Source organism: Marmota monax, unplaced genomic scaffold (assembly GCF_021218885.2).
Source record: "Marmota monax isolate L192 unplaced genomic scaffold, Marmota_monax_Labrador192_F-V1.1 WCK01_AAM20220418_F8-fsc00009, whole genome shotgun sequence".
NCBI classification, from domain to species: domain Eukaryota; kingdom Metazoa; phylum Chordata; class Mammalia; order Rodentia; family Sciuridae; genus Marmota; species Marmota monax.
Window position 1 is genome coordinate 23,971,656 of NW_026694710.1, and position 27,073 is coordinate 23,998,728.

A 27,073-nucleotide genomic window follows, 5' to 3' on the forward strand; every position below is an offset into this window, starting at 1 on the left:
CCCCACAGGCCCCAAGCTGTCTGTGGGGGCAATGTAATCTGTCCCCACCGTCTGCACCCCAAGGGACCTCCCACCTCCAGCATAAATTGGCACATCTCCCAACGCTGTGGGAGTGGACATTCATGCAGTCCAGTGCAGCTGACCCGGACTCCTGCTCCTGATGGAAAGGGGGAGGGAGACGCTCTCCTGTGGAGAGCAGGAGATTTCAGCAAGTCGCGGAGAACACGGGTTTTGCGGTGAAGATGTTTTTATTTGATTTTCATCAGCTTTCAGGAGAAGAGTGTTTTTGCAGTGCTACGTAAAAACCTCACAAATACATCTTAAAAGCAGTAACATTTCTTTAAAAATGAAAGAAGGGACCAGGAGCTTGTGATGAGGGAAGGCATAAAACAGAAGCTTGGTCAGGGGTCAGCAGGTTCCCAACAAGGAAGAGGCGGGTGCATGTGTACCCCGCTCTTGCCATGGTCAGGACCATCGTTCTGTGTGGGCTCAAGTTTCTGGCCCTGCAGGAGAGGCTGTGAGCCCTCTTCCTGGTGCATCTGACCACCAAGGCACTGCAGAGTAGGCCTCCCCCCCCCCCCCCAGCAGCAGTGCCGCCTTCCACAGGGGGCTGAGGCCCGCCGCAGGAGGCCTGTGGGGCTGTGGCTTCCGCCCTCCATCTGGGCAGATGCACAGCCTCAGGCCTCTGGGTTCTTTCTCTCATCTGGCCGCCTTAGCTCTGGCCCTCGGGAGGGCCCGTGGTCACCGGGATTGGGTGCTCCAAGGCGCTGCAGTCATCAGAGAGGAAAACCAGGTCCTGCCGAAGACGGGCAATGAGGGGGCCCTGGAGCCAGGCGCAGCTCCAGGACTCTGGGTCATCCTGTCCTCGAAGGTCACACAAGTGTTCCCGGAGGAAAACCTCCACTCCCTCCTCCCAGGAGAGCCGGTCCCTGCTTTCTCCACATCCCTACAGGATCTCCTGTCCTACTCTCATGTCACGTGGGTTGGACGGGTGACCGAGCAAGGGACGAGCTCACCCTGCTTCTTGGCAACACCTGGGGCCCAGCACTGGGGTCGTGTGTGGGACAGGGTGGCTCTCAGCTCACCTGCTGGACAGTCACTGCACCTGCTTCTGCCATCTTGTCCCCCACAGACCAGGGGGAGAGGGGGACCGGGAGGGACTGGACATGGGGAAATGGGTAACACATCTTTGCTACACAAAGAAATGTCAACTAATAGCCAGTGGTTTCCCCGAGGCTCACTCTGGCCAGGCAGGGGCTGGAGAGACCAGGTGTGGCTGCTCTGTTGGGTGTCTTGGGATCAAGGGGGTCAGGATGCTTCTGGTGCATGGGAGGGTGTGATTCTTACCCTTCCAGTGATGTCCTGAGGTGAGGACTAGTGTGTCCCCAGTTGACGTGTTTGCATTGGGTAGGGGAAGATGAAGCCACAGTTCAGGGCCACCTGGGGCTGCAGCCTGCGCCCTGGGATCCCGTGGCTCTCCCCTCCCCCCTCCTACCAGAGCTCCCCCCCTCACAGAGCACTCCTGGGGCCCCTGCTCCTCCAGAAAGCTCCGCCCACAGGCCCTGCTTGGCTCGGGGCCATCTGTCTCAGGGGCCGGGAGTGGCGCCCCTTGTAGCTGTCTCATGAATCCCCGTCACTCAGCGAGGGAGATGGTGCTGCAGAAGGGCTTTGTGGATGCGAGCTCCTCCTAAGCCCCCTGCTCCTCCTCAAGCCCCCTCCTCCCAGCAGGCGAACAGGGGTGGTCAATGGCGTCACCTACCCTCCTGCAGAACGAGTTCATGATGGTGTACAGCTTCCGCACTTTGTCCTTTAGGGCATCCACCTGGGCCATTTTCCAACAGTGGGGTGAGGCCACGAAGTCCCGCAGCTTGGCCAGCACACAGTAATTCTGGGAGTGGGCAGTAGGAGAGGGTTCACGGGAGAAGTCGGCAGCCAGGGGGACAGGAGCTAATGAGCGCCTGTGTCCTCCTATACCTCTCCCGCCCCATGGGGCCTCTCCCACCCCACGCTGGATGGTCAGCAGCAGAGGATGCAGATTGCCCCCACCAGGCAGAGCCCACTTACGTGGATATCCAGGTGCAGCCCAGGCAGGTACCTCACACAGGGCTCCTGCAGAAAGGACACAGGCTCAGCCTGGCCACAGAGGCTCTGGCCAGCCCAGCCCAGATCCTGGGGTATTTCTTGGTGCTATGACACCTGAAAAACTTGCTAGTCTTACATGTCCATGCACCCCAAAGTGGACAACTGGTCTCCCAGATTTTGCCTTTTAGAACACAGAATTATCATATTTACTCTGAATCGAGGCACCATTTGATGCACACGTAAACACATAGTAATATTTGATAACCACCAGGTATATATATACATAATAAAACAATTTTATAGCTGTTTAGTTATATGATAGTTCTACACCTACAAATAGATACATGTAATATATAACAAGTATAACATATACAAACATATCCATAAATATGTATTATTATAAATTAGTTACATAGAGTAAAATGGGTCCTGTGTAACCCTCTGCAGCACCCCCGTGGTACTTTCCTATTGCTACATCTTACTCCTGGTCGGTTCAGGGATGAAGCCCTCAATTCCTGCCCGCCTGCGTGACCTCGGGCTCGTATCTTCCTCTGTGACCTAGTTTCTCGGTTGGGAAATGAAAGAGCTGGAATGTATAATCTTTCCACTTCTTTCTAGTTCTAACATTCTGAGCCTATGGGTTTTTTTTTTCTTTTTTTTTTTTTTACCTTTAAAAATCGGATTCTTTTAAAAGACGATTGCTCTGTCTCTTCCAAGGCAAGGGATCGTGGTGCACCTACCCAGCCAAGTTCTTTTGTACCAAAGGGTATTAACTTACTCCACAATGTCGTTAATAAGCAAGTTGCAAAACAGCTTGTGCCATTTGATCCCAATTTTGTTGCAGCCTGGCGCTTGGGTACCTTGGCACAGACAGGAGGCAGAAATGCCAGCCTTTGGAATGTAATGGGAGCAGTCGCCTCTGGGTGACAGAGTCACAGCCATGCCTATTTTCCTCTTTGTGTGCGTTTTCCGACCGTTCTACAAAGTATGTTACTTTTATAATGAGACATAAATACATGTTATTTGGCTTTAAAAAAAGAAAACACAGAGAGGGTGTTAGAGTCCTGTAAACCCCAACATCTGAGAATCATCAGGTTCTTTTTGAAGCATTTACAAGCAGTCAAGAGACGCTGTTCAATTGTGCTGAAGCTCCTAATGAAGCTTAATTCATGGCTTTTCTCTGTCAGATGCTCGACTCAGCCACCCTTCTGGACACCCGACTCTGAATTCCTGGGTGTCCTCTTGACCCCAGCTAGCCACCCTTGCTCACTCCTCTGACCCTCTGTGTGCCGGGGCGGGTGGGGTGGGCAAGCTGTTGTCATCTATTTTACAGGCAGGAAACTGAGATAGCAGACTGAGTGATCTGCCCAGGGTCCCCAGCAGGTAAGGGGTCACCATCCCTCAGCACACAGGGGTCACTGGGCTGTGAGGTGACTCTGAAGTCCTAGACTCTGTGGGGAGCTGGTCTTTTCTTTTGGTACATTTTACTACAGCGTCTCTGATATTTGCTAATAAGTTCAGACAAAACTTGTGCTGTCTTTGGTTACTTTTCCTTATATCTTTGAAAAGGCAAATAATTGGCATATTTAGTAGGAGGGAAATATACAAAAGCCCTTGAGATTATCTTTTACTAGACAAGAATGGCAGTCAGTCTTCTCTATTTTTCTTTTTCTCTCTCTCTCTTCCCTTCTTTCCTTCTCCCCACCCTTTCTTTTTCATCCAAAGCCATGTGTTTGGGAGGTGCATCTTCACGGAGCCTCCTGGCCTGGCTCCGGGGCGGGGGTGGGTGTGGGGGGCACTCACCCCTGGCTCTGCGGCCTGCAGCCCCTGGAACTCACTGGTGATCTCCCTGCTCAGGGTCAGCATCCTGGAGTAGCAGGTCGGGGGAGCGGGCCATGCAGCAGGGAGCCCGGCCAGCAGCAGCAGCAGGAGCAGGGACGTCCAGGGTATCATGGTGCTGGGCTCCCTGCAGCCTGGCCCGCCTCCCTTTTAAGCAGCAGCTGGGGGTGGCCCAGGGCCAGGGCTCCACGCCTCCATTTCCTGTGGGCCCCGCCAGAGCCAGCTGCCCAGTGGGTGGGAGAGGGGGTTTGGCACGCCCACCTGGGCCGGGACACTCAGTCCTTTCATTAGGATCCCATGAGGTGAGGATGGCTGCCGGCACCTGGGGGCGCATCTGGAGGGAAGCGGGCCCTGCCTCTGGCACGGTTTCCACCGGCGGTGTCCCTCCTTGGGAACTTTTGTGACACTGACAAAGAGCCGCCGTGAGGGGCAGAGGCCAGGAGGGCTGACTCTATGAAGCTGGCTGATGTCCTGCAGCAGACCTGGGGCCCCTCTGGTTGCCGGGGTGGGACAGTGATACCTGCCTGGGGTCCAGCGGCCTGAGTGTCATTGTATTGGGTCACCCGCCCCCACCCCAGGCAGCTGACCCTTGGGTGGGTTGTCACCTGCCTCCTGAGCAGCTGTGCCCTCTTGTAGCCTGGAGGCTAGGCTGACACTGCACAGGTGGTCTTGGCTGTGTGAGCATCCCTGAGCCCCCCGCATGGACCCACGAGGATGCAGGAAGGGCGGGCTGTCCACTTGAGCATGTCTGTCAGGGTGGAAGCAGCCTGGCTCAAGGAGTGAGCTCCCACCTAGATGCCCAGGCAAAGCAGGGCCGTGCCCTCGGGCTGTGGCCGAGGCCAGGTTCTTAAGTCTCCCTCATTTCCTGTGCGCAGTGGGGTGGGAGCTCTGGGGACAACTGTGGAGCCAGGGAGGTGCCGTGTGACCTGAGCAGAGCCCACGCCTGCGTGCTGTGAGTTTCCACAAGGTCTGAGCTCACACGGCTGTCTCCACTCAGTCCTGTGAGGTCCCTGCCAGGCACAGGCCACAGAAAGTAGTCCCTCTCTCCAGGAGGAAACCGGGGCTCAGAGAGCTCCAGCAGCCCGACTGGGGTCACAGAGCTGGAGGCCAAGCGCCCAGGTGAGGAGCCCTGCCCTGTCCTCCTCCTGTCCTGCTGCCCCCAGGATGGAATCCTGAGAAGCAGGAGTCTTGCAGTCAGAGATGAGTTGGGTCCTTGGGCTGCCAACACCAGGAGCAGGCAAGGGACGGGGGCAGCCAGGAGGGGAAGGCTGATGGCCGGGTCACCTGAGCGGTGCCCGTGCTCCCGCAGCCCCCAGAGCCGCTGCCAGTGCAAATGCCGTGAGCCGTGCACAAACCTGAACAGTGGATGGGGCGAGCAGCGGGCCCTGGACCCAGGTCTGGGCAGGCCTGGCCCCACGCCCCCTCCAGAGGCAGGGCACAAGGGGGACCAGGGGGCTGCAGGGTCCCAGAGGAACACAACTGAAGACAAGAGCCCAGGGAGCGGGAGCCAGGGGTCAGACAGGGAAGGCACCCGGGCCCCGCCTCTCCCGCCTGGAGAAAGCCTCCCGACCCGTGGTCAGCAGCTGGCCCTGCTGGCCGTGACCCTGGTCCTCCATCACCCCCATGTTTTCCAGTTTCCAGTGTTCAAGGCCCTGCGCAGGGATGGCGAGCTGTGCCTTCCTGCTCTGTGAGCAGCAGCGTGTGCTCCAGACTCCGTTAGGAGCCCGTGTCGGGAGGCAAGGAGTGCCAGGAGGCCACCGAGCCCCAGGAGGCCGCCCCGCCAGGCCTCTTGCCTCCGCGCGGAGTCTGCACCTGGCTCCTCTCTGCACTGGGCCCTGGTCCTGTGCCTCCCTGGTCACGCCCTGGCCCCAGCCCAGGACTCTAGGTCTGCTTTGAGAGGCTCCAGGGACCTTTCATCAGAGCGTCGAGTTCAGGCCAGGGAGGGAAAACAAGTCCCGCACCCTTACGTCCAGGACAGCGAGGCAGAGACAGGTGAGTGGCTGGGAGACGGACCTGTTTCCCACCAGGACGTGGCATGGGTGTGGCTGGGGCTCCTGAGCTCAGTGCTGCAGGGGGCCTCCAGTTCCTGGCATCTGTAGGTAGAACGGGTGAGAGGCCCCCAGGTTCCAACTGGGACATGGTGACAAGTTGGGGCCCAAGGAGTCACAGTCTCTGGCTGGCTTTCTTGCCAGGTGATCTCTATCTCAAAAGTGCTCCTGCCATTGTGATGACATCTTTCACATTGTGACATGGCCCAAGGGCCCTCCCCAGAAGTTGAGCCAATAAAACTACTGGTCTTGTACTTTCAGTCTCCAAAATTGTCAGTTAAGTAAATCTCTTTTCTTTATATGCCCAGCCTCAGGTATTTTGTTATAGTAACAGAAAATAAACTTATGAAGTAGAACTTTAGAAATCATCTAAACCAACCTGTCTGATGCTTATGCTTTCTTTATAGCCTTCCTGTTAAGTGCTTATCCAGAATCTGCTTGTATACCTCCTTGGATGTGGAGCTCACTCCTGCTAAGGCTGCCTTCCAGAGGTCACCACAATGTCCACTGCCCTCATCTCACTCTAAAGCAGTACATTATGAACAGGACCCACGTCCATGGCCAACACCTCTCTAAGCATCCACAATTCCCTCCCTTTGCAGGCTTTCTTCAGTTGAGACTTGCACAGGAAGAGAACACCATTTTGGCAGATACTGAATTTCAGTTGTCACAGCTTAACTTCTGATGTGGTTCGAAGGTTCCCTCTAAGACACTAATTGCCATTGTAACAGTATTCAGAGGCGGAACTTGGAGAGGGGGTTAGGTCGTAAGGGCTCAGTTCTCGTGAATGAATTATTGAGGAACTGGGTGGTTATGTTGGGAGTGTAAGTGCACAACCTCTCGTCCCCTCTGACTTGTGTGTGCTTGCCCTTCAACTTTCCACCATGATGACCCTTATTAGATGCCAGCACCAAGGCTGGTAGACTTCTCAGCCTCCAGAACCATGCACTAAGTACACTCCTATTGTTTATAAATTCCCCAGCCTCAGGTATTCTGTTATGGCAGCAGAAAACAGACTGAGACAGTGTCCTTGTGTTTTCTGTCTGTGACCTTGCGTTTTCAGGACCTGGGACTCTTTTTCAGGATTTCCGGAGCAAGAGCGGTTGGCCTTTTCCCTCTGGCTGTTCAGAGCAGCCTGTTTCTAAGCGCTGCCGAGGCCAGGGAGACACTCTTTGTTCTCAGCCCCAGGGGCAGTAAGAAACAGGAACTGGCTGTTTGCTCTGGCCCATGCACCTTGGCTGAAACACAGAGAGGCCCGTTTCCTGTGTGCCCCTGGTGTTCCTACCCTGTGGCCTTCTGAGGCATCTGAGGTTGAAATGGCTGTAGCCAATGCCAGTTCTCTTGTCACCCAACCTGAGCCGCTAGCAGCCTAATTTCTGCAGAAAACAGTGCACTAGATCATACAGCCTGGGTCTGATGCCAGAGCTGGGCTGGAGGCCACCTGGGGGGCAGAGGCCCCTCGGTGCCTCCCCATTTCTGCAAGCAGTTGGGGTCAGAAGCCAAGAGCCCATGGCAGCTGACCCGGCAGTGACAGCCGGGAGTGTTGGGTGGGGAGAGGGTGAGCACTCAGCCAGGCGCTGCCTCTGGGATTCCTGTTGACCTAGCATCCTTCGTAGAAGCTGTGCTTCCCCCATGTTTGTGGGACATGTTTTTGAGCTTTCGCTTTGGCTCTTGGCAAACCCACCTGGAAAGCTGGCCCAGCCCGTGCAGGAGTGAAGGAGAGAAGGCAAACACCAAGGCTGGGCTTTGCTTAGGGCAGGGATTAAGAAGAGAGCCCCATGATTTTAAAAAATGTGCTATATATACAGTATGGAATTTTACTCAGCAATAAAAGAGAATAAAATCATGGCATTTGCAGGTAAATAGATGTAGTTAGAGAAGATAATGCTAAGTGAAGTTAGCCAATCCCAACAAAACAAATGCTGAATGCTTTCTCTGATACAAGGAGGCTGATTCATAGTAGGTTAGGGAGGGGAAGCATGGGAGGAATAGTTGAACTCTAGATAGGGCAGAGGGGTGGGAGGGGGAGGGAGGGGGCATGGAGTTAGAAATGATGGTGGAATGAGATGGACATTATTATCCAAAGTACATGTATGAAGACTTGAATCGGTGTGAATATACTATGTATACAACTGGAGATATGAAAAATTGTGCTCTATATGTGTAATAAGAATTGTAATGCATTCCGCTGTCATATGTAAATTAAAAAATTAATAAAAAAAGAAAAGAGCCCCGTGTTTTAGAAGCGAGCCCCCCCATAAGCCCCAACATGGATTCAAGCTTTCAGAGGACAGCGCATACAGCAGGAGCTCTGAACCAAACAGTTCCCCTGCGTGAACAGCAGAAGCTCTCCAAGAAGGTCCCAGCTGGGCTCGGAAGAAAGACCACAGCCTAGGGTGCTACAGCTCGGAGCTCCCTTTGTTACCTGCGACTGAGCTGATCGTGACTGCTGGCGTGCCCCTCGGGGCTGCGTGCCCCCCCTTTCCCTCTTCCTTTGTTCCTTCTGGTTACAGACCTGCTCCTCAACCTCATCTTGGACCATTTCTGGCCTCCTGCTGTGGGGGTGGTGAGCATATGAACCAGATGGGCAGGCCAGAGTCTTCCCTGGGGCTAACACGAGCACAGGAGGACGGTCACCTGCTGGTTTCATTGAGGAGACTGCGCTGTGGTGGCTACAGGCCTGTCTGCAGGAGGAGTGGGCAAGGCCGGGAAAGAAGAAGCAGAGCTCAGAGATGGAAGGCGGAGGAGGACCAGCACGGGGCTGCACCCTGGCTCCAGTTCCGGAAGTCTCTGAGTCCTGCGACTCTGCCAACTGTCCGGGCCATTTCCAGCCACTGAGTTGATGGCTACAGAACTGACTTCTTTGGCCTGAGCTGGTTTCTGGGAGTTTCTTTCTGTCTCTTGCAAATGAAGAGTCCAGTCAGTACAGCACCCTGCAGAGGGAGGAGCTGGCTCTCCTCGGGGCTGCTCCATTTTGGAGGATTCTCATTGTGCCAGTCATTAGTGCTGGTCCTCAGACATGTCTAGCCTCCTTTCTCCTGGACCCAGGTCAGGACTGAGCATCCGTGGCCCCTTGACCAAGGGAAAGGAATGTTGGGATTTACCACAGGCAGAATCTGTGAGGGCCTGTGTGTGCTTTGCCATGCACTCTGCCATGCCGTGTCTTTCTCTCCGTCACCTGACCCCACGTATCAGCCTCATCCAGACGTAGAGATGACCCAGAGCCACGCCCAGCCAACATGTGGTGTGCACTAAGGGCTTTCTGTCACTGCAGCTTTGCCTAGCCTATCCTGACCATGTGGGCAACTTCTACCAAGGGCATGTAATGTCCTTCCCCTTGAATGTGGGGGGATCCTGTGAATAGGGTGGGGTATGCCTCATGTGGTTGGGTTAGTCATGCAGCGAAAGGGATCCTGCAGTCGTGATAAAGGTTGTTAATCCATTGACTTCTGGTTCCTCAAAAGAGATCACCAGCTTCTAATCCATTACAAGAGCCCTTTAACAACAGGTCTCTGCAGGCCGACAGGAGGTGGTGCGGGAGTCGGAGAGAATCCAGGTTCAGCCTCCCATTTTTGGCTTGAAGGTGTGTGGGGGGAGGCGGTAGAGAGGGGGACACCTTCAGGAGGGCAGAGGTCCTGGTACACAGCCAGAGAGGAGAGGGAAGCCTCAGACTGGAAGCTATGGGGAACTGGGCTCTACCCCTGGTTGGAAGGGCCAGTGGCAGGTTTTTTACAGAGCTCCCAATACCAACCCGGGTCGGCTAAGAGTTTGATTCTGGCCTTAGGAGAGCCAAAGCCAAGAACTCTGCTGATTCTTCCTAGATGTCTGACTTCCATAAGTGGGTGCTGTTCAGGCCCTCAATTTGTGACCCAGTAATAGAAAACTGATAGTCAGACAAATATGTTATTATTTGAAGTTATTCACTGGGGACTATAGTTTTTCCACCTGGTGACACATGTGTATAGTCCCCATAGAGCCTCACCAGGGTTTATCTGCTGATTTCTGTATCAGATTTGGGGTTTCCTGGTGGCAGGCGTGGTGCTGATCACCTCCTAGTCCTGCCACTCAGCGCGGAGCAGAGAGACACTCTAAAGGTTGACATTCGGCAACATGTGACATTGGTGGAACTTTTCTGCCCATCTGCCACACCCCATCATGCACATTTCTGGAATCTAGAAATGAGTTCTAGCTAATGCAGGTATCCAGCAGGGGCTGGGTGCCTGGTGCTTTTGTTAGGGTGTTAGGTACCTCAACCAGGGTGACACTAGTTAAAACCATTTGAGGCCGGTCCGCTGCTGTCCCATCCGCACTTCACAGACAAGGGGATGGGACATTAAGGGGCTGTGTGTGTTGTGTATATATGTGTGGGATGCACCTGTGTTTGTACATATACTTTATATCTCTCTATGTCTGCCTCTGTCTGTTTTAGTCAACTTTTTTCACTGCTGTGACTGAAAGACAGGATCAGAACAACTGCAGATGAGGAGAAGTGGGAGGGCTCACTGACAGCCAGCTTTATTGCTCAGGTTTCCAGGTGAGGCAGATCAACACGGTGGAAGAGTGCTGCAGAGGGAAGCAGCTCACATGGTGATCAGGAAGCAGAGGGAGAGACTCCCCCGACTCTCCAGATACCCAGTCCCACCTCCTCCAGCCACACCCCACTGCGTCAGTGGCCACTCAGTTAATCCCTATCAGGGGATTAATTCACTGATGGGGAAAGACGCTCACAACCCAATCACTTCAGCTCTGAACCTTCTTGCTTTGTCTCACACATGAGCGTCTGGGGACACCTCACATCCAAACCACAACACTTTCTATTTATCAATCATCCTTCCATCCACCAGTGGGGACTAGTTGATTTTGAAGAATTGGCTGAGGTGACGGTGGAGGCTGGGCAAACCAAAGGCCTGTAGGGCCGGCAGGCCACTCGAGGTCCAGGGAAGGCTCACGCTGCAGGTCGGGTCCACCCATTGGGAGTCAGGATTCTTTCTTTGGTGGGCTTCATTCCTCTTGTGGGTGTTCGGTAGATTGGGTGAGGCCCACCCATGATATGGAGAGGCACCTGCTTTACTCAAAATCTGTAATTTAAATGTTGACCACATGGAACTTCAGATACCCCTAAGTAATGTTTGAAGAAATACCTGGGCACCGTGGCCCAGCCAAGCTGATACATGAGATTAGCCATCATGCTACAGGACCCTGGGAGAGTCATGAACTTCACTTTTCTTGGGAAATGAGGGGGGGTCTTCACTTACCATGACATAATGGTTCTGTGACTCATCTCCACGTGTGGTGATCTGTCACTTTCAAGGATTCCATCATCAGAACGATGAATCCTCTTCCTGGGAGAGTAAGAGGCTGTACACCTCGGAGGCCAGAGTGTGGCTCGTGGGCAGGACAGGGCCCGTCCAGTGCCACGCTGAGTGATATCTGCAAGGTGCCTGGCCCAGGCGGGGATGCTCTCCCCAGACCCCTCACCAGGCTGTGTTTGTGAGGACTGAAGAGTGGTGTCCGCCCTCAGTGTGAGCCTCCCTGCATAGCCCTGCGTCTCAGGAGCACTTAGAAAGTCCTCAAAGGGTCCCAGCTTGTGTTAGATGTCCTATCTGGAGATGTCACATAGCTTTGCCATTTGCTCTCTGTAGCTCACCTGATGTGCACAACTGACTGGGATGGGCAGATATGTCTGTGGTGTCTGTGTCACACGTCAACAGCTACCTGCAGGTTCCCCTTAACCAGAACCTGAGACCAGCAGCTGGCTACAAAAATCCCAGCCTGCGGTTTTCCTCCTCACGGATGCCTTTTATAGTGGAAGATGATCCATTTCTTGTGCAATGGGATGATTACCTCTGGAGCTATTTCCCTGCACCTGAGGAAAAAATAGTGCAGTAAAACATACGTACACAGATACATCATTTTCACAAGGTCTCCAGTTGAGGGCCATTAAGCACACTCACATTGTGAGACCGTCACCACCACCCATCTCCAGAATTTTTTCATCTCCCCAAACTAAAACCCTGTCCCCATTCAACACTGACCCTCCACTCCCTGGCTGGCCCCTGGCAATCCTCATTATAATCCTTGTGTTTCGGAGGCTCAGTTTGATTTAAAGTTTTAAACTCAAACTAGACAGTCAAGCTGGCCTCGTGTACCAGCTCAATCACTGTCCGGCTGTGCGAATTTTCCTATTTCTTTGTCTATAAAATGGAGACGATGCTGGTATATACCCCCCGCCCCCTTCTCCAACACACACAGGGGTAGAGGGGATTTCAACTTTTTAAACAATTGTATTTAGAGTTGACATAGGACAGTTGTCCATCTTCCTGGGTGTAGTATAACATTTCAACGCACACGCCCTGCATAATGATGGAATCAGGGTGGTCAGTGTGACCTTACCGCGTTGTGATCAGCATGTTCAAACCCCCTGGGAGGATTAATGGCCGGTATGTGCAGGTCCTTCAGACTCGTGCCCGTGGAGGGCGAGTGCCACAGGTTTGTTGTCACTATTCCCGTCACTTCCAGCCCCAGAAGCCCGGTTCCTAACACACCCATGCATGCTAGGCCAAGGGGCTCCGGGTCGGGCTTGGCACGTGAGCCCAGGACTTGGGGCCTACTAGCAGAAGAGGAGGCTGGGGGAATGAAGGAATAAATGGTGCCCTTTGTTGCCGTCCCCCTCACAGGGACCGCCACTCAGTCCGCAGCTGCAGAGGCATAAACAACCTCTTCCTGCAGGCCCCTTCTCCCTCCAGTTCCGCGGCCTCCAGCTTCTGTGAAGTTAAGGCTTCCTCCCTGGGGAAGCAGTTTGAGTGTTTTGGCCTCTGTCCTTCCAGGAAGCCCCCCAGCCAACACACACCAGGGCAGGAAGTGGGCGAGAGTAACCGAAGCCTCGGTCAGAAAGCGTTTCAGAAACTGGCTGAGCGTCTCAGGGTCGCTGGCACGCCGGGCTGGGTTAAGTGTGACCTCCAGTTTATTTTTTAGACCTTCTATTTGAACAGCTCCTTTTTCCCCTTCATGAGGAAGATGGAGTTCCTGGGCCTACGAGAGGCAGAAAGGGCGGAACACGGACACCATGGCTGCACTTCCAGGCCTTTCTCGTTCCAGGCCCTGAGAGACGGCAGAGAAGCCCGCTACGCCGGAAGCCCGGAGCTGGAAGACGTAGCAAGATGACGGCCAAAGCTCGGCTGCGGCTGCTGACGGTGGCAATAAGCCCATCCTGACCCCAAGCCCACCTCGCCATGGCCCGGGATGTGTGAAAGCCAGCTTTGTCCCCAGGGCCCCCACACGCGGAAACCTGGGGGCTGTGGACTGGCCACAGCGCTCAGGAGGCCTTCTGTGAAGTGAGCTGAATTCGCTGTCGTGGGAGAGGCGGGGCCCCAAGCACATGGCAGAGCCGTGCCACAGGACGCTGCCCAGAGGAGAGGGAGAGGAAGCCGATCCAGGAGGATGGCCTACGACTTCTGGGGGTCACAGAGCTGTCCTGCTATGTCACACGGCTCTCCCTAATTCCATCTCACCCAGTGGAGCTGGGGACTCTTATTTCAGTGCTCAGCAAGTTGTGCACCAGGGATGCACTAAGTAGTCACTGTCACTCTCACAACCACGGAATGAGTCTTTCGAAAAAGGAACCATAAAATGAAGGAGATGAATCCTATCTTTCTCACCAGATGCACTAAAATAATAACCTCTCAATCGTGGGCGTCCAAAGTCTACAAAACATGTGCCCCATGTGTTATCTTCCCTCAGCCCCTGGGTCTCTGGAGCTGCCCCCTGCCTGGGGCCATTAGAAATATTCTCTGGGCTCCCTTCCCCAAAACAGAGGCTGAGGGGAGGACAGAGGGCCCCTCCTACCCCCCTCCCTGGGCAGACGCTCCCTGGCTGCCCGCCGGGCTTCCTCCCTGCTGCTGAGGCTGGTACCCAGCTCTTGCCTTGTGCTTTACAAACACTGATCTCAACACTTAAAAGCAAAGTGGCCTGCTGTGCACATGCCAGGGGTTTCACAGAGACATCTTCGCATTTTCCTGCTTGAAACTATCATCCAAAAATAAGCAAAACAGAGACCCCCCCCCATGCACTCAGCTGATTCTAAAGTTGATCCAAACCTTGGAACAAATCCGCTGGTGGGCTGGGGGTGTCTTCTCCAGCTGTGACATCAGGCACTGGTCAATGGAGTCAGTGGCAACCTGGTCACAGGGGTCTTGAGCTAAGGGAGTAGACAGGGCTAATGAGCACTGCTCTCTGCTTGTTCCCCCTCCCGCTGACCAGCAGAGGCTTCCGTCCAGTGGTGTGGACAATGCCTTTGCCTGGTGACATGTAGATTTGGCCACAGATTCCCAGAAGAACCTGTGTGATGTCTGCAAACCAGCACCCCCAGCCGTCAGCCCCACTGGGGGGAATTCGGAGCCCAGTGGGCCTTGGCTGGGCATGCTGGCCCAGCCACATACTGGCTGTGGGTCTCCAGCAAGCATTTTGTTACCAAGGCCTAGGGGTCACATCATGTCTCTCAGGCTGGTGTTCCTGAAAGACAGGATTTCAAACAAGCCATGAGGTATACCAGTGTCATGGGCTGATTTGGAAATTAGGTCAGGCTGACCCCATTCTGCTCAGACACCTCAACCTTCGCAGAATGAGCCCCTGTTTCCACAGGAGCCCACTCCCATAGACGTTGACAAATCCACCCTCACCTGCGTTCACCCTAACCACAGTATCTTTAAACGATGGAACTGGTGCTTGCTTCCTGAGTAGGTACAAAAGGGCAGATTCTGGGAATGCACGTAACTTGGTGCCTCCCTCTTTATGAAGTGTGTCTTATGGTTGTACTCACCTCTCCTGATCCCTTCTTTGTGGTTTTTCTGTTTTTAAGCTGCCTCCCACCAGCCTTGAGTGTCTTGGGCTGCAGAACCGTCTGCTCCCATGGCCCTGGACAGAATAAATCCTTCTTCTTTGCTTTAAAAGACTTGGCGTTTTATTTGGGATTCTGGAATAGTGCCTTAACAGTCGCAGCTATTTATTAGAAGAAGGAGCACCCTCAAGGAGACCGTGGGGCATCTCTGAGAGGGGAACAGCATTTCCAACTTCATTCCTAGTTTCCTTAGGTCCTAGGGAAGTTTCTGGAGTCCGGCCCAAGCACCACCTCTTCACTTTTGACTGAAAGCATCAGATTTTTAAGTTCCTACTGTGCATGATTTTACCCACAAGTACCCAAGCAAAGCCCAGGGGGGTGGGTGGGCAGGGGTACCCAAGCAAAGCCCAGGGGGTGCCGAGAAATTTTCCACTTACAGTGAAGTTAAAAAGACAGCTAAAGGCCTAAAGGCTCTTGGTTACTGTACCCTGCACTGACTGGTTCTAATTGGAACTTGTTCTAACAGATTTTATGGTCAGTGGGCTTTGCTTTTAATTATCCTTTTTCCTGAGTTTGGATCTTTGGTCTGCGTAAAGGTCACCAAGTGCCCCTTTCAGGGTAGCCTGTATTCTTATCTGGAGGAGTCTTTGGACAAACATTCCTGAGCCCCAGGAGTACCCCTGCTGATAACAGGTTCTTGTGGAGGACTGTGACATATTCTATTGACTCACACGCCAGAGCAGGGCCAGAGTGGCCTTGGGTAAATTGCTGCTTAAAAGAAAACACGTGGAGGGCCAGCAGAGCCGCCCGGTCTATAGACTACCTCACCTCCGTGTCCCTGTGGCTCACGTCCATCTGCTGTGCATCAGCACTGCCACTGGGTGGAAGCAGCTCACCCTTAGCCTCTCACCCACCACGCCTGGCAGTGCCCCTTTCATAGCTGGTCTGAACACGTGTTCGCCATAGGGATGAATCTACCTGCCAATCCCTGAGGCTTACTTCTCACATACTGAAATGGAATGTCTTCAGGTGGCTAAAAGCTGGCATTAAAAAGATGCCTGTAGCATCTTGATTATAATAGTTGACACATAGTGATTGGGGAATGGGGATGGTGGCTAATGCTCTTAGTCCTGGGGGGAGGGATGGGGACACCGCGCAGGAGGAAGAGTCATAGCAAGGGAAATATATAGGACAATGCTTGGCTACCCAACATTTTGGGTAAACCCCACCTCCTACAAAAACCTACCTGTGGTAGGTCCAGAGCACTGCTGGGTGGAGGAATCTCTGTGCTTCGTCAGAGGTGGGGATACCAGAGGACTGCTCTCCAGATGAGAGGTGGCTGAGCTGTACCTTGGGGTCCACCAGGAAAGGGGCCCTGGGGCCCTGCAAGAGGCTCAGACTCACATTCAGTGATCTAAAGGAGTTTTTTTTTTTAAACATTTACATTTTATAAAATTAGAATGTTTTTTATCAGAAATGCAAATTAAAGTAATTGTGACAAATATTTTAAATATTTCTTCCTGTTTGTTTTCAAAATATCCAATTTTCTCATCTGTAACAAATGCCATTCCTCCTATCTCAAAAGTCTGGGTGCTAAAGCCACCAGAAAGTCACAGGAGAAGAGCAACTATATGTACCTTATTCCCATTGAATACCTAGTACTTAGCTGGCCCTGAAATACACTAGGTGCTCAGTGAATATCAACTGAAGACACGCAGCAGAATTGCAATGCACACTGGAAGTTGTCACTGACTTCTCACTTCTCCTCTCTCTGGGCTCCTTTTGGTTCTGATGTTGCAAATTGGGTCCCGTTGTCCCTGAAGTCAGAATATAAACTCCACAGTTGCAGGACAGACCAGGAAACGGGGATGCCTCTCAGAGGTTGCTCCTGCGGGCCTGAGGAGCTGGGTGAGGTCCTTCCAGGTGTGTTTCACACACGAAGAGGAGAACTAAGCATATGCTGTAGCATTTGGAGACAAATGCTTGCAGAATTCTGGTCGGCAGGCACAAGTATACTGTTTTATGATTATATATTAAATTCCAAGGCAAGGATGGCACTTAAAATTGCTCAGGACAAGGTAACTAGTGAGAGTGTGAACGTACCCTGTTGAAACAGTCATTTCTGATTGGCCAGTGCAAGACTTCTCAGCTACTGATACGGGGAAGGAGATTTCTTTGCTGGGGGTGGGCTGTGCACTAGAGACCCACTCTGAGCAGCATCTCTGGTCTCATCTGCTGGACACCGGTAGCACTGTTCTCCCTCTTCTTTCAGTCATGATAGTCAGAATTATCCCCAGGCACTGCCGATTGTCCCCAGGTGGGGAATCACACCCTGGTGACTAGAGTAACTCCTGGGCACGTTTCTACCAAAATCAGATTTCCACCAAATCAGCATCCATTCATAGGTGAGAATCCTGCAGATTCTCTCCTGAACCCTTGGCAGGCACTCTGTAGGGTATTTTGACGCAAAGTTCACAAGAACACCATAAGACAGTGTAGGGACAGGGAGATTTCCCTCCTTCCTCTGAAGGTTACGCTGTCTGATCAACTGACAGAATGTGGATTAACAGAAGAAAACGCATACACATTTATTAAAGTGCATAAGCATAGGCAAGCACAGAATGATTATCCGATAATCCAGTGAGATTCAGAAACATGTATACACTTTGTCATGTGACAGAGGGGCACGGGGGACAGGAAACTAGACAGATAGAAGGTGGTTTTTAGGGCAAGCTAATGGGCCAAGCACAGGTGATAGTTTGTGACAAAGTGTCTCTGGCTCCTGGAGATGGCAGGGGTGGAACCGTACCCAACAAAGGTGGTCTCACTGCAGGTAAAGTCCCCCGGGTAAGCTCTGAGAGCCGCCCTCAGGGTGCAGGCTCAACCTGCCTGTCCAGGTGAGGGCTCCCAGCCTCCTCCTCTCCAGTGATGAGCATTTCCATGTTATTGGGTGGGTTTTGGTGGGCGGGGAGCGGCAGGCTAGACAACTGCATTTCTCTTGGAAGAAGTGTCCTCAGTCAGATAAGGGAGCTTCAGAGCAGACCTCTCTCTGCATGGCTTCTCCAGAGGAAGAGGATCAAAGCGACTGAGAGATGGGACGGGAGATCAGAGAGATCGTGATTCTGAAACTCTTCCTGCAGCTCTGTGTGTCCAAGTGCCACATTTTGGGGTCTGACTTTCTGAGTCCAGACATTTAGGAAAAATTATTCCCATTTCACAAATGAAGACATTGAAAGGTGTGACCTGTTCTAGTTGAATGACTTAAATAAGTGAATGACTGCCCAGGCTGTGGGGGTGTCCACTCACCCTGGATCCTCCCATCCCCGTCTGGAAGCTGCCCCTCCAGCACCCCTGGGTCATGGCAAATAGGTACCGATGGCTCTGCAGGCCGAGACTGTGCCCTAGGTGAGGGGCACACCTAGGTGAGGACGCCAAGAGTTGGGTCCCATGGCGAGAGCTCCCCACTGCACACAGAAAGCAGCCTGGGGGCCTCTGGAAGTTCCCATGGTGAACATCGCCTGTCTGCCCTGTTCAGCCTCAGGCAGGCTCGGCATGACTCCTGTAATCATGGCACCGTTTCCTGACTCGGGAGGGCAGGTGTAGGATTGGTTATTCGCCTCTGTGCCCACTGGGCCCTGGCAGGGGAGACCCACCGTGGTGGAGTGAGTGGTCAATAGCGGGAGGAAGGGAGGTGGCAGGGAGGGGGCATGTGCCTACAGCTCTCTCCCTCGGACTCCTCCACCCTTCCTTTGAAAGAGTCACCACTGTGTTCCCCAGCAACCCTGGTCCTGAGAGTCAGTGCTAAAATGGCTGGATTTTGGTGTGGGAACAGTTCTTAGCCATGCCGAGCTGGCTCATGAATCATACCACGCATTCCTGACCTGCCCACGAACACGGCTCAGTCCTTCAATGGCTCATTCATTCTTTCAGCTTGCTGAGTGTCTGGGGTGTGTCCCTGTCTTTCCTGATGTGAGGGAGATCTGTGATGACCTGGCCTCACCCAGTCTGTATTAGTTAAGATGTGAGTTAAGTTGCTCAAAGGAACCCCCAAATCCACAATCCCGTGGTACAATGGAGATGGCGCATTATTCCTCAACAGAGCAGAGGCGTGTGGACCGGCCAAGGCAAGTGGGGGTTCCGACCCAGAAGCGTCCCCGACCATGACTTCTTGCCTCTGATCGCTCTGTCACCGTATAGGCTGTGTCCTCTGCCTGGCTGGGGGGGCTCGCGTTGGCCTGTGGGCACGGCGGCCTGTAGGAGTGGCAGGAGAGTGCATCAGTGTGCCCGTCATTCCTCGCAGCCCCTTGGCAGAAACCTAGTCATGTGGCCACTCCTGCCTGCAGAGGAAGCTGGGAAATGCAGCGTACAGCGGGAAGTCCTGGGCTCAGCTGGAGCTGAGGGTGTGTCTGTTTGTAAAGAGAGGAGGGGCAAATGGATGGCAAGGAGCCCACAGCCATCTCTGCCACGTGGCCCAGGTTTTCAGATTACAGACTGAGAAACTGAAGCCCAGCAGGGACAGTAACTTGTCGTCGGAGGTCATCTGATGAGGCAGTGGCAGCAGACCTGCTAGGGCTGTCTCCTGGCTCCCACGCCATGCTCATTCTATCTCAGTACGCGCTGTCCTTCTGGAAATCCTCATTATTTCCACTACATGCAGCTCCTGCTCCCTGCAGTGGACCTCTCTTCTCCCCGTGTAGAATGCTCTTTAAGCAAGTGCTCCTGAGCCCTGTTCTCCAGCAAGATTCATGCAGCCTTTTAAGGAACTGTAAAAGATTCTGATTTTCTCCCCATAAAAATAGTCAAATGTGCAAACGCGCGCACACACACGTTCAAGTACAGTTTCATTGTGCTCCTGATGACTCCCTTATGCCCCCAAGAATCTTTAAGCCCAGGCAGAAATACAGGGGGACACATGGGTGGATGTTGCATCTGGCAGTAGGGAGCCTCCCTGACCCGCCTGGTCTGCATTACAGCTGGAGTTCTCCACCAACACCTCATCAGAAGTCACCATGGAGCTACTATGCAAATTGTTTAAATGTAAGGACAAGAAGCTCAGAGTTGCTGGGCTACCAAGTCCCAATTCTATGAAAACGCCTCTAGGGAAGTTTCATAAAATGCCAGGAAACATAGACACACACATTGTGCAATTTATGGATCCCTACTTGGAGTGAATGTGCATATGCTTGTTCTCCCTCCCTCCCTCCCTCCCTCCCTCCCTCTCTCTCTCTCTCTCTCTCTCACACACACACACACACACACACACACACACTCACACACGAAGACTCTAAATAAGATATTGCTTTTGAAATCACCATTTTCAACCATCAGGGATGATTTGCTATCTGGGTGAGACTTTTCAACAGCAGAACTGCATGTGCAAACCATCCCTTATCTTGGTGTGACACACAACAGCCTTCTCGTTTTTTTCTCTGATGCACATGCTGCCAAACAGAACATATTGAAACAGAGTGCAAGCCAGCGGTATTTACCCTAAGCAAACCAGACCCGAGTTTTAAATAAAACAGGCTTTAAAATGATAATAAAGCCTGATCTAGAAGACTCTAAAGACTGGCTCGGCACAGAAGACACCCTGTTCCTGAGAGCAGCCCCCTGCTACTAAACTTAAATGTCACCACCATTGGCACTGATAGCTCCACATGCAAGTATGGCCAGTACTGACTCATGCTGTCGGCAGGCAGTGGGAGCGGCCGCTGCAAGACTCCATTCATTTAAGGTCAGATCAGAAAAAGAATGCAGTCTCATTTCTGTGTCTGCACTTGGGGTTGAAGGTAACACATCACATACTTAATCCCTTGTCAGAGTGAAAGGAGAAGTCCCAAAGGGTAACTCCTGTGCCACGGAGTCTTCCTCTCTGGAAAGCCTAGTAGGCTCAGCACAGATGTACGTAGATTTCTATTTTGCATTATGTTATGTTGGGTTTTTTCACAGAGGTATCAGTTGTGAGCCAGCCAAGAGGGCAAGACCTGCAGCTGGCTTCAGTCAAGTTTAGCAATGTCCACAGAGTGCATCTCACTGAATTTCTGCCTGGGCTGATAAGATTCTTAGGGGCATAAGGGAGTCATCAGGAAAACACTGAAATTGTACTTGAACTTGTATGTGTGTGCATTTGACTGTTTTTGTAGGGAGAGAATCAAAATCTTTCACAGTTTCTTAAAAGGCTACATGATTCTTGCTGAATTTACTTAAGAACTCCTCTCCTGAGAAGGGCTGGCAGCCGACACTGGGCAGGATGTAGGAAGGGTGTGTACTTAGAATATCCCTTCAGACTGTGTCGGTGTTACAGGACCAGCGCCTTTGCCCATGGGGCGTCATGGCAAGGGTTTCTGGGGATCCACTCTCTGCAGTCTGCTGAGAAGAGCAGAGGTGGGAGAGAGGGCAGGGCTTGGCTGTCCATCCCTACTCACACCTGGGACTTCCTGGTGGACCTTGCAGGGTGGGGGCAGCCTGGTTTAGGGTGGCTAGGTTAAATGTTTGACTCTGTCCCCCGACAGGAGAAGGTGTCTGTCCAGGTGCCTGTAGGAGAACGAACTTTCAACTCTCTTCTTAGGCAGTGGGCTTTTGACTGCAAATGCCTATCGAGTCTTTCTTGTCTCAAGTTCTTCCCCCAAAGACCTGGAAAATCCTTTTTTGTGGATCTATTGGAGATTCATAATGAGGAAAAGTTAAGCATTGAACCACGTGAGGCGTGAAGACACAGCCTTGGGTTTCCAGCATCTTTCCCGTGTCTGCTTGCGCATGGATTCCCGGGATCCCATGAATTTCGGGCTCTGCATCCCGCAGAGTGAGCCAATGCCTTCTGTGTGACTAGATGCAGACTGTCTGCTCCACTTCCTGGGGACCTGAGCACCTGCACAGGAGGCAGATGTCCTTCCGCACCTGGCCACTGCTGCTCCAGCCGGGGTCTGATGCACACCAGCTGAGGGCATTTTGCTAAGGAGTCAGTGACGGTGAGGAAGCCTTTTGCCAACCATCTAGACCCCACTGCAACTTGGTTTTGTGAGCTACACTTCTAGTGCTGTCGTGCTGTCCTCGTGGCCAACAGTAAGCACATTTTGTTGGTCTGCGATGTGCCAGGAGCTGCTCTGTGGCTTCCCAGGCACCAGAGTTCTCACAGCGTCCTCTAGGGCCGGCCTCCTCTCCCCTCACTAGACGTGGCTGACTTGTGCTGCTCCCCCTCCAGGTGACCCCAGCACCCTCTCTGCCTGGCTGCTCCCCCTGAACCTCCCCAGCTTCTTTCTGTTGGAGGCCGTGGGTTTGGTCTTTGCATCCCCAAGACACTCAGGGCCTCAAACATCACTGATATTTTCAGGACTCCCCATTTAAAGTTCTAGTCTCCACTTTTCCCCTGACTCTCTCGCACATCTGCCCAGAGCCTGCACTAACCTAACAGACCTCTTCAATTTAACAGGCCCCACAACAAACTCTTGATCTCCACCTCCCCCCTCACCCCCCACACCAGAGCACAGGGGCCTGTCCACCCACGGCCTCCCCAGCTTTATCCCTCCAGGTGTTCAAGCCAAAAGCTTTTGGCTTTTGATTCCTCTTTTTGTATCTTTCAACCCATCTTCCAGGAAAACCTATGAGCCCTGTCTCTGTGGGACCTGACCCCTTGTCCCCGATGCCCCTGCCGTTCACCCCACGCCATCTCTTCTTGCCTGCATTATATATGCAGCCCGAAGCCGGTGCTGCTGCTCACAGCCTCCCCTCGCCTCTGTCTTCTCAACAGAACAAGATGATCCTCACCGTGGCGGCCACACCACTTGAGCCACTGACGAGGAGAGGGCCCAGGGAGGCAGACAGGAGAGGGCCACAGGAAGCCAGCAGCAGACAGCAGAGTCCCGAGGCCCAACCAAGGACCGTCTGCAGCCCCCAGAAGCTGGAAGAAGCCTGAGCCCGTCCTCCCTGACGCTGACTAGAGGAGACCACCCTGCTCAGGGGCTCATTTTGGATTTCTGGTCTCCAGAACAAGGACAGTAAATTTCTGTGGTTTCAAGCCACTAAGCGTGTGCTAATTGTTACAGCAGCCTGGGAAGTGAAGACAGGAACCATGGCATTCAGGACCAGCCACGAGTCTCCCAGAGCCTCCCTGTCTCTGTCTGCAAACTGGGGGCAGCCATACTGCCCTTCTGACTGGCAAGAAACGGTGACACATGTCTCAAAAAATCAGGATGGGTTAGTGTCCAAAGATTTTTTTTCAAAGTGAAATTTTCATTGTTTTAAATAATGATTAAAATAATATGTAAAATGATACAAAGGCACTTAAAAAGGAAAATTTAAAAATCTGAATTTTTACAACTCTAGAAAAGGCCATTATTGCACTTTGGATGACCACCTATGTCCTTTTAGTAGGTTTGATATGTATGTTCCATTGTTGACCCTGAATCTCAGATTCCTCCCTTCTCAGCCGTTTGCCCTTAGCCTTTTGGTGACTCCATCTCCCTCGGCCCAGGATATTGATAACACCTGCCTGCCAGGGTCTTGTGTGGTTATAAAGGGGTAATGCATAGAAGGCACCCACAGTACCAGGGCCTGGCACATCATCTATAAACATGCAGAGGAGCAGAGGGCTTGCCAAGCCTGAGTGCCCATGCAGTTCTAGCATAGAGCTCTGCACAGAGAGGGTGCGGGATCCTTACAGACCACCCAGCTTCTACCAGCTGCTATGAAGGGCCCTCCTCTCTTGGCCTGGGGGTCTGCGTGGGCACCCCCTTCTTTCCAAGCAGATTCCTCACTGCCCTTCCAGCATCAGCTCAAGTACCATTTCTCCTGGGAAGCCCCTCTGACCCTAGGTGCAGTTCTGGGGTCTCCCCTGATCCTCCCAGCCTTGGGCTCGCCACATGCTACCCCACATGCTACCCAACCTGCTCTCAGGCTTGTCCAGAACTTCTAAACACAAGACTCCCCAAAGGCAGAGCGCGGCTCACTCACCTGAGTGGCCACGAAACATGTGTAGAAAATGCTGGAAAGGGGAAAGGGCAAGAAATGGTGCTCAAATCTGTCCCTGGGGACCCGCTGCCTTCCTGGTCTCTCAGAGCTAGGGCTGGTACCCTTGCTGTCCCCAAGCCTGCTGGGATTCCTTCAACCACAGCACAAACTACATTCAGAATCTTTGTTAGTGTGCACGGCTCTTAATTTCACATATGTATCAGTCAGCTATTTCTGGGATAATGCTTCAAAACAACGCCCCCCCCCCCATCTCAGGGGCTTATAAGAGCACACATTTTTCTTGCATGTGAACCTGCAGCGGTTTCTGGATGCATGTGGGCTTCAGGTCTGCATCCTGGGTGTCTTGTTCTTGGTCAACTCTTCTGTGGGGCATGGTGGAAGTGCTGTGACATCTCTGAAGTGGCACAGTCACTTGCTCCCAGATAGCAGAGCCAGGTCAGGGAAAGGAGAAAAAAATGAGCAACTGGCACAATTTACACAGTAGCTTGTTGCTGAGGATAACAGCTGATGCTTGAGCTGGGCTTACTGTGTTCCAAGGACCAACATCAATTCACTTATTCCTCGTAAAAACCCTCGGAAGGGGAGGTGCTATTATTAGCCCCATTTTACAGATGAGGGAACTAAAGCCAGAAAAGGTTAAAAGACCTACTCAACTTTACCTACTGGAGAGTGGAAGAAAGCCCAGCCCAGGGCCTATCCATGTTCCTCCTCTGCCTCATGAGGGTCCCCTTTGTCAGTGCATGGCCTGGTGCAGGCTGGACACATCATCAGTGCTTGCCAGTAGAGCGAAACGGAGGACGTATTTATCCATCAGTATCTCCATGCCAGGCACTGTGTCCTGCTCTTTGGCTGATACCGCCCTAACAGCAGCCCTGGGCATCACCACCCATTCCACAGAAGAGAACTCCAAGGCTGACTTCTGCAAATGAGGACTAAAACCTGCGCTGGAACCTGCTGCATGGGGCTGGCTCCAAGTTCAGCTCATTTATTGTCCCTGGATGTTTTTAGCAGCCTTAGTGAGCCACGTCTGAGTCACTTTCTGAGAGTGAAAGGAGGAAAGAGGGGAAGAGGGAGAAAAGGGGAGGGGGAAGGAAGGGGAAGGGGAAGGAAGGGGAGGGGATGGGGGGCGAGGAGAGAGATCTACAGACACACACCCAGGTGGGGATAAAGAGGATGGGAAGACAAAAAGAACCGCTGCTTTCTACCAAAGCACGGACAGTGGCTCCAGGCGCCCAGCAGATGGCAGGATGTGGCCAAAAATCCCAGGCAGGCCGCGCGGATAGCGGATAGCACAGCGTGGCACCGTAAGAGCCTGTCGCCCAGGGAGCGTGCTCCGAGCCCGTGCCCGCTCACTCCCGCCCCGCAAGCCTCGGGGTGCACGGGTCTCACCCCACTCCTTGTGCACCTTTGTCCCGGGTGCGCCTTTCTCCCACCTGCGCTGCACAGGCACCTAGACCAGAACCCCAGCCTCCAAGTCGGCCACCAACACGGCACAGTTTGGGGGAATCCCGAGGTCCACGCCTGGCCATTCCCAGAGAGGACGGATCAGGGCAAAGCGCCAGTGTCTCGAGCTTAGTTTCCTGATGTACAACGAGGGGCCAGCCGGGGCTCTGGAGGGTCTAGGCTGCACTTTTCATTCATTACGTATCTAGAAAAACACAAAGAACAAACCCGCCTGTTGGCGATCAGGTCCACCGACTGCTGCCGCGCGTCCCAGGCCCGAAACCCCAGGCGGGGGCCTGGGATGGAGAGCCCCGCCCCCAACCCCGAACTCAGCCCACCAGCTCGAACGTGGAGCAATGGTTTCTAACTCTTGGGCTGTTGAGAGGGGATCTGGGGTGGCTTACAAAGGGCTTGGCCCTGGCGGGTAGTAGGTGCTCGAACACTGACCGCCAACAGCGGCCGTCCTGCCGACCTCCTCCCGGCCGCCGGCTCCCGCCTGGTGTCCGCTCCCGACCGGGGCCGTGCGCCCAGCCGCGGTCCCCGCCCCTCCCCGGCCGCCCCGGGCTGCGCCCAACGCCGCGCCCCCTCCGTACGGTCGTCGCCGGTTCCCTCCCTCTCCTCCTCCTCCTCCGCCCCCAACGCCACCGTCTCCCGCCCTCTGCAGCCGGCGGCCGCGCGGCACGGTGGCCAGGCGCGGGGAGTCCCCGGGTTCCTACACCGGCGCTGGTGCTAGGCGCGGCCGCGGGGAGAGCGCGGCCCTGGGGGCGCCCGGGAGCAGGGGGCGCGGCGGCGCGGTCCCCGCCCCTGCACGGCTCTTGGCCCCCTCCGGCTCGGCGCGCTGCTCCAACCTGGGCTGGGCGCTCCCAGCGCATCCCGCATCCCGCACCCCGCATCCCTGCGAGCATCCCGCACCCCACATCTCCGCGGCCGGGCATGTAGCAGCGGCGGCCGCCGCGGCGGAATATGGGCGGGAACCACTCCCACAAGCCCCCCGTGTTTGACGAGAATGAAGAAGGTAAGAGGGCACCCGCCGCCGCTCCCCGCCACGCTCGGGCGTGGGCCGGGAATCCCTTCCTCCGCCATCCTTCGCCGAGCGCCTGCTGGGTGCCACACGCCGCAGCTGGGCGCGGGGATCCGGGCGCAGCAAAGTCGCCGCGCGCCAGCGGTGCGCCGGGCCCTGTGCCAAGCGCTGGGCTTCTACCGAGGCAACCCCTATGCCTTGGGTGCCCTTGAGGGGCTGGGACGGTGCTGAGCCCGGGGCTGGGGCTGCAGATTCCGGGGTGGCGGGGAGTGGAACCCAAGCCTCCACTGGGGGTGTAACTGGGAGAGTTGGCTTCATGGGCGAGTCCCGTGGTTGCTCCGGCTTGGGCTCCGGGAGCCCAGATCGCCTTCAGAGCTGGAAGCAGAAGAAAGTGGCCTGGGTGGGCGGGCTGTATCGTGTGTGTGCGCGCACACGTGAGTGTGAGTGTGTGTGTGTGTGTGTGTGTGTGTGAGTGAGAGAGAGAGCATGTGAGCACGCGCCGCCCCTCGCCCCTTGCACAGCGGAGGCTGCTCTCTTTAGCCTTCCAGGGCAGCTTAAGGAAACTTTCTTGGCTAAACTCCAGGGCTCTGAGGAGGGCGTCTTAGGGGCAGCCTCCCTGGTCAAGGAATGGGGTAGGCTGCCCAGCCTCTTCCAGACTCCAGGGCTCTGGAGCCTTGAGGCTCAGGTGGACATAGCTCTGTATTTGGCCACAGCAGAACTCTGTTTCCAATGCTGTGTGGCCCTGGGCAACTTACCCAATTTCTCTGAAGCCTCATTTCCTTCACCTGTGAGATGAGAATTACAGAACCTCCACGTGCCCTGACCGAGCTGCCCAGA

The 27,073-nt window shown here is 53.9% G+C and overlaps 2 protein-coding genes across 4 annotated transcripts in view; one reads left to right on the plus strand and one right to left on the minus strand.

Annotated features, from left to right (window-relative positions):
• Positions 1–229: 229 nt before the first annotated feature.
• On the minus strand, positions 230–4,035 carry Cytl1 (cytokine like 1). Its single transcript, XM_046423842.2, has 4 exons — positions 3,886–4,035; positions 2,065–2,109; positions 1,760–1,888; positions 230–796 (listed from the first exon to the last, which is right to left on the minus strand). Exons 1-4 carry the CDS (start codon positions 4,033–4,035, stop codon positions 713–715), a joined length of 408 nt encoding a protein of 135 aa, XP_046279798.1. The 3' UTR covers positions 230–712.
• Positions 4,036–25,901: 21,866 nt separating this feature from the next.
• Positions 25,902–27,073, plus strand: part of Stk32b (serine/threonine kinase 32B) — a 271,083-nt gene continuing 269,911 nt past the window's right edge. For 2 of the 3 annotated variants that reach the window (XM_046423486.2, XM_046423488.2), the window contains exon 1: positions 25,902–26,230. In XM_046423486.2, the coding sequence (XP_046279442.1) occupies positions 26,179–26,230 (52 nt within the window). In that variant the 5' untranslated portion in view covers positions 25,902–26,178. The remainder of the gene's footprint in view (positions 26,231–27,073) is intronic. The other variant, XM_046423485.2, reaches the window with a different exon arrangement.